This window comes from Leptonychotes weddellii, unplaced genomic scaffold (genome assembly GCF_054177405.1).
Source record: "Leptonychotes weddellii isolate Sample4059 unplaced genomic scaffold, ASM5417740v2 HiC_scaffold_11270, whole genome shotgun sequence".
Classification (NCBI taxonomy): Eukaryota; Metazoa; Chordata; class Mammalia; order Carnivora; family Phocidae; genus Leptonychotes; species Leptonychotes weddellii.
The window spans coordinates 1-6923 of NW_027690301.1; the positions used below are offsets into that span (position 1 = coordinate 1).

Below are 6923 nucleotides of genomic sequence, written 5' to 3' on the forward strand. Positions count from 1 at the left end.
GGGGGGGCAGGGCGCAGCGAAGGCCGGGCGAGGGTGGGGGGGGGATCGAGAACGGGGTGGGAGAGCCAGGCTCGGCGGGGCGAGTCCCAGTGCCCGGGCGGGGGCGATGGAGGAGGCGCTGCTCTCCACCCCCATCAACCCCAACAACTTCCCCGCCAAGCTGTGGCGGTTGGTGAACAGTCCCCGGTACCGCTCGATCCGCTGGGACGGCCGTGGCGAGGGGCTGCTCATCGACCAGCCGCTCTTCGAGGCCGAGCTGCTCAGCCCGCCCGGGGCAGGGGCCGGGGGCGGCGGCGGGGGCGGCGTGGGGGGCGCCGGGGCCGAGCCCGAACTCTTCAAAACCACCAACTTCACCAGCTTCATCCGCCAGCTCAACCTCTACGGCTTCCGCAAGGTGGTGCTGGGCGGGCCGGGCGCAGCGGGGCCCGGGCCGGGGCCAGGGGGCGGCGGGCCGGCGGGCGACGGGCCGCTCCACCACTTCCACAGCCCGCACTTCCGCCGCGACCAGCCGCAGCTGCTCGTGCACCTCAAGAGGCTCACCAGCGCCAACAAGGCCAAGCTGGCGGCCGGCCTGGAGGTGCCCTGCCGGCCGCCCAACCGCTTCCAGAGGCTCCTCATCACGTCGGCTTCGGCCTCGGCCTCGGCCTCGGCCTCCCCCTCCCCGCTGCAGCACCAGGAGCCGCCGCCGCCCGCGGGGCCCCGGCCCGAGCCGCACGGTGAGTCCTCGCCCGCGGCAGGGCACATGGGGCACCAGGGAGCAACCGCCACTGACGAGGGCATTTCGCACATCCTCCCCCGTGAGGTGATCCACTTGCTGCTGTGCTTCCCGAGAAATAAGCCACGTCGCCTCCACCGTTTCCAGCACCCCTTTCCGCCAATACCTCCCCTGGAAAGAGGCCATAAGCGCTGAGTCCCTTCTGGTTAGTTGTCCACTGGCGGCCAAAGGGAGCTCTGCCGTAGGCTCTCGCTCTTCCCGGCCCCTCTTGAAACCCAAACCTCCATGGCCATTTACCTTCTTCTTGAGACCCTTACCTTACCTTGAACGTCTAGAATAAGCACTAGGTCGGGAAGAAACACCAAAGGGTCTCTGCTCTAATGCGAAGCAAAACAGAGTTACTGTAGAGGGTGCGAATATGATGGGCAAGGTAGGAAGGAACAGAGTCACGGCCACGAAAACAGAACGTTTATACCGACCGAGGGAAAGTGAACAAGGTACCTTGAGTGGAAGTGTGTCCTTGAAGGGACAGGCCGTCTTCCACCCCTCAGACACATCTGAGAAATCTTAGGTGTCCTGACAGTAATCATATTGTAGGTTTAAGGAATGTATAGAAAGGTCGACATTGTTTATATATCTTAAGAGCAAAAACATAGGAATATATTTAATTGTTTATAAGATACTGTTCTGCGTCCAATGAATTGGCTAAACATTTCTTTCATTGTAACTAATTAGAGCTGATGTTTACTTAAGGTGTTATGGTTAGGCAAACATAAGGCAGAAATGGTGTTCTTTACTGTCAGGTTGTAGTTTAAAAGAATTTTAGAAAGTTCACATTTACAGTCTTTGAATCTTTCACTCTACACCTTTCAGTATTGAAAGAACTTTCTATAACTATGTATTTACTAAAAGCTCAAAAATTCTCTGTGGTAGAAAATTATTTTATCAACTTGATTTCTGGTGCTCTTCCCCCTCCTCTGGGAAGGTGAGGGTGGCAATAATCCTTCTCTCTGTGTAAAGAGTCCATGATATGAGGCAGTATTCCAAGATAGCAACTGGATATAATAATGAGAATTTATTCTTTGCCTTCAGTAGAAACATTTTCACCATGTTAATTTGGATTTAACATAATGTGTAAGGATTATTTTTCAGGTATGGGAAACTTTAAAAATATACAAACAAAAGTAGCACTTTGTTCAGTTTAACCTCAGCCCAGGGTTATGAATGAGACAGCATTTTGTTCATTTGGAATTTAGAAGATAAGGGATTATAAGCTTGTGTGTCTGTGGAGTTTAGAAGATAAGGGATTAGGTTAGAGTTCTAGTAACAAGATGGAAAAATAGCAGTGGCCTAGGAATGTTCTAAAGGAATTCTAAAGGAATATTAAGCTGCTTCCATGTGATGGCCATTGATTTTGGTGGGGTATTGAATGGGGAAAGGCAATGGAGATAATGCCATGGCATACATTTGGCAGAATCTCTGACATGGATGTTTGTTTTTCGGGCTGTGTATCTGGTGGGCATAAGGAGAAAAGACTGGGAAGTGTGTTCTTGGGAGATATAAGCACTTCAAACAGAGAAACCTATACGTGCATACATAAAAAGAAGATCTTGCTCACTCTTTTCACTTCTCTTTCTTTTTCCCTCACCTATGTTAAACCCAGTTGTATTCTAAGGATAGAGTCCATTTTATTTTCTTTGATTTTTATTTATTTATTTTAAAATATTTTTATTTATATGAGAGTGAGCACAAGTGGGGGGAGGGGCATGAGAGAGCACAAGGTGGAGGAAGGGCAAAGGAAGAGGGAGAGGCAGACTCCCTACTGAGCAGTGAGCCCAGCACCAGGCTCTCCATCCCAGGACCGCATGATCATGACCTGAGCTGAAGGCAGACACATAACCAACTGAGCCACCCAGGCGCCCCGGGTAGAGTCCATTTTTTTTTTTTTTTTTAAGATTTTATTTATTTATTTGACAGAGAGAGTGAGAGAGCACAAGCAGTGGGAGCAGCAGAAGGAGAGGGAGAAGCGGGCTTCCCGCGGAGCAGGGAGCCCGATGCAGGGCTCGGTCCCAGGACCCCGGGATCATGACCTGAGCCGAAGGCAGATGCCTAACGACTGAGCCACCCAGGCGCCCCAATAGAGTCCATTTTAATTAAAGAAATACAGGGGCTGCCTGTGGTCTGATGTGTCTTCACTTATAGTTCAGTTGGGCGGCATTTTAAAGATTATTTATTGAATAACAAATTTAATTCATACTTTTGCTTTATCAATAATACATCAATCCACGTATAACTAGATCATTGCAGTTTTCATGCATTTACTATTTTTTACTGTCCTGCCTGTTGGTATGTGCAGAAGGTATGTCATTTGTGGATTGTCTATACCATAGGCTTGGTTCACTAAGGAATTGTGTTACTGGTGTGGGTGGGATGTAATTCTAAGTTCAAGAATACTGGGCCAGCTTTGTTTGCTTTAATTCTGTGTTCTAAGCCCTTGGCTCTTCTGTTTGTCTTTACTTTTTTTTTTTTTTACATAATTTTTATTCATCTTGAATCTTTCATTAGTTTATGCCTGACTATACTGTTGCTTCTTAGTTTCCACTTTGTTTACTGTGTTCTACTTCAGCTTATGGTTTGAATACTTCTTTTTTTTTTTTTTTTTTTGCAATAGAGTCCTTTAAGTACCTATTTCTCTTATCAAGATCCATTAAACTAACTGTCTTGTTCACCTTTCAGGAATGTACTTGATAAGAAATGTGAAGATCACATGTTTTTCCTTTTTTTTTTTTTTTTTTGGTCCACTTTTGTTATTTTGCACTTAAGTGGCAATTTATTTTACAATATTTGTTAGCAGTATTTGTTAAAACTTTCTAAACTAAGTAACAAGTGTGAGCAATAGTAGATAATCCGTTTTGGCCTGGGGATACCAAGCTCACAGGAGGCAAGTTTTTCCTGGGAATTGATTAACTCAGATTCATTTATATAGAAGGAATAGGATCTTTAAGAACAGAAATCCATCCTGCCTTGCATTTCCAGAGTTCTGGATTTAAACTTTGCCAAATATATCTTGAAGATGTTCTGAAAACCTATAGATGATATTCTGTGAAGTTGGTCAGAATAGAACCCTATGAGATAACCCTAAACAGTAAATACGAGCTGAACATGTTTTAGTTCTTTATTTTAAAAAACAAATGAAAAGGAATGCCCTTCTAATCCTATCAGCGTTCTTATGTTAGCAGCATCTAAAAATCTATAAGTATTTGGCTATCACTCAGAGTTTATCGCGATAGATAAACTAAAGAATAAAGCTAATTCTTTAATTAGCTGCTTAAGCTATTGACAACCTGCAAATTCATTAATAGCTTAACTCTAAAGAAGGTAGAAGAAAGGTTAGCTATTGCACACTGTAGCAATATGTAGTTTTAGCATGTGAAGCATCCAAGGAAGAATCAAGTGGTGGGTAGTTTTAGACCTCAGAAACAGCTGTTGTAAAGAGCAAAAAATGTTACTTTAGGTCTTAAAGGATTGCACTCGTAGTTCAAAGTGTGTATACATATGGAATTGTTAGTCAGATACCATTAAAACTATTTTTTGTACTTTAGAGGAAAAGAGAAAAAGCAGTTTTTAAGAGGTGATATCATTTGAATACATTCAATCTTTTGAACTAAGATTTTTTTCTCTGTTAGATTTAGACCTCTTGATTTCCAGGGCTCTAGAATTTGTGTGTATATATGTATGTATATGTTTGTTTTTGGCATTAATGCTTTATTCCTTTTAAAATTTTTATCATTTTTTAAGAGTTTAAGAAAATTGATTTGAATCAGTCAGTGCCAAACCGGAAGTGGTTAGGAGTACTCTTAATGCTTTAATTTAATTTTTAAAAAGATTTTATTCATTTATTTGACAGAGAGAGTGCAGGAGAGCACTAACAGTAGGAGTGGCAGAGGGAGAGGGAGAAGCAGGCCAAGCCCCAACGGGCAGCGGGGCGGGGGCGGGGGGGGTCCAACCCCAGGACTCTGGGATCATGACCTGAGCTGAAGGCAGTTGCTTAGCCAACTGAGCCACGCAGGGGCCCCTATTTTATTTTTGAGAGAGAGAGACAGTGAGTGGAGTGGAGGTGCAGAGGGAGAGAAAGAATTTTTTTTTTTAAGATTTTTAAAATTTATTCATTTGAGACTGAGAGCATGCGCGCACAGCATGAGCAGGGGAGAGAGGCAGAGGGAGAGGGAGAAGCAGACTTCTCACTGAGCCTGGAGCCCGACCGGGGGCTCAGTCCCAGGACCTGGAGATCATGACCTGAGCCAAGGGCAGACGCTTAACCATCTGAGCCACCCAGGTGCCCCGAGAGAGAGAATCCTAAGCAGGCTCCACGCCGGCACAGCCCCACGTGGGGCTCCATCTCAGGACATCATGACCTGAGCCAAAATCAAGAGTCGATGCTTAACCAACTGAGCCACCCAGGTGCCCCCTAATGTTTTATTCTTTAGAGGAAATAAAACATCAAAGAAATAGAATGAAAGATATATAACATGTTGAATGGGATTACAGTTTAAATATTTGGAAAAGTAGGTTTTTGAGTGCCATCTTTTACCATGTAGTTTAACAGATGAGTAGCACATAAATTAGACTTTTCCTCTGTTTTATAGATTAGTTTAATAAAGCAAATTGAAAGGAATTTGTGAACCACATGATTTAATACATGACATCTTCCTGGAAATAAATTAGCCTAGCTTTATGTTCAAGAATTACAGTCTGGGGCGCCTGGGTGGCTCAGTCGGTTAAGCGGCTGCCTTCGGCTGAGGTCATGATCCCAGGGTCCTGGGATCGAGTCCCGCATCGGGCTCCCCGCTCTGCGGGGAGCCTGCTTCTCCCTCTCCCTCTGCCTACTTGTGTTCTCTCTCTATCTCTCTGTCAAATAAATAAAAAAAATCTTAAAAAAAACAAAACAAAGAGTTACAGTCTGAAAAATCAGTTCAACTTGCAACATGTATATTTTCTTTTTCTATAGTATTGCCCTTTCTCTGTCTTCATCATCTCCACTTTTTAATTCCTTTCCACCTTACTAGATAAGAGAAAGCAAATATCAGAATCTTTGGGCCTGAGTATGTGGATTTTTAACAAACTGTCTAGGTGATTTCAGATGTAAATCAGTGTTTGAGAGTTACTGATATCTAGGAAGGGACTCTACTAGAGATCCTCTGAAGAACAAAAGACCATGGAAAATTTTTGATTAATTTAAGAAAGGAAGAAGAGAACTGAGTTAAAGTTTTCAAGCCTGACTTTTCTGCAAAGATTATCACATAAAAAAAAATTGAAGGGGAGTAAAGAACATTAACTTTCTTTTTGGTTTATGTTATAGTTCTTGTTTGATGTACACTTATTTATTTTATATATACAGTTGAGTGTTTACTTTCGTGCCTATTATTAAGGTTTCTAAATGATTTGAAAGACTGAATGGAATTTCTAAAACTTCTAGGAAGTAGCTTACAGATTGGAAAAATCTGGGTCAATCAGTTGAGGCAAAAAAAGGTAAGATGACTGAATTGTCTATAAAAGGCTTTGAACATTGACTTTGATTTAACATTTGACTTAATATTAGAGTTTGGCTACTTTGTCTCTTATGACAGTAATATTGAGAACCAAGCAAAAGTTTGATTATTTTTTTAGCATTGTATGTGTATTCTGGATTCTGAACTTGTTTTTACCAGAACTAAATTTCTGTTGTGTTAAAAATGGCTGAGAATTCAACATATTCATATTTTGTGATTTTTGGTTTACTACATCCAGGGGTATAATGTAAAATTAGTCAATGTGTTCTTCCTTTTTTATGCAGGACCAGTGGCTGTAGGACAATTCCACCGGTCATTCCGGCGAGATAGTTTGTCTCCTTACTCCTACGTATCGACTTCATCCCACAACCACAGTACTTTCCCTCTGAAAGGTTTAGATCGGACCCCGATTCCTCCTAGAACATGGCAGAACTCCCTTGGAATGCACCCAGGACAAGTGGAAACGTCTCCCACTTTTTCAGATAAAGGGGTTCCATTTCCTGTACTGCAGAGGTTTCCAACGGAGGTTACCTATGCCCTGCAGCCAAGTGCCACATCCGTACACGTTCAACAAGGTCCTCAAACAATGGTCAGCTCCTCCCAAAAATATAGTAACTACACACCCTCAGCGCAGTACTCCCAAGCCTACTATCCAACAG

The 6923-nt window shown here is 43.4% G+C and overlaps 1 protein-coding gene across 1 annotated transcript; it reads left to right on the forward strand.

The window, feature by feature from the left end:
* Positions 1–67: 67 nt before the first annotated feature.
* HSF5 (heat shock transcription factor 5) lies at positions 68–6916 on the forward strand (the record flags this gene model as incomplete). The annotated part of the gene is made up of 2 exons (XM_081809598.1): positions 68–716; positions 6549–6916. Coding segments are annotated over exons 1-2 (978 nt in total), but the record flags the coding sequence as incomplete, so codon positions are not given.
* Between the last annotated feature and the right edge of the window lie 7 nt (positions 6917–6923).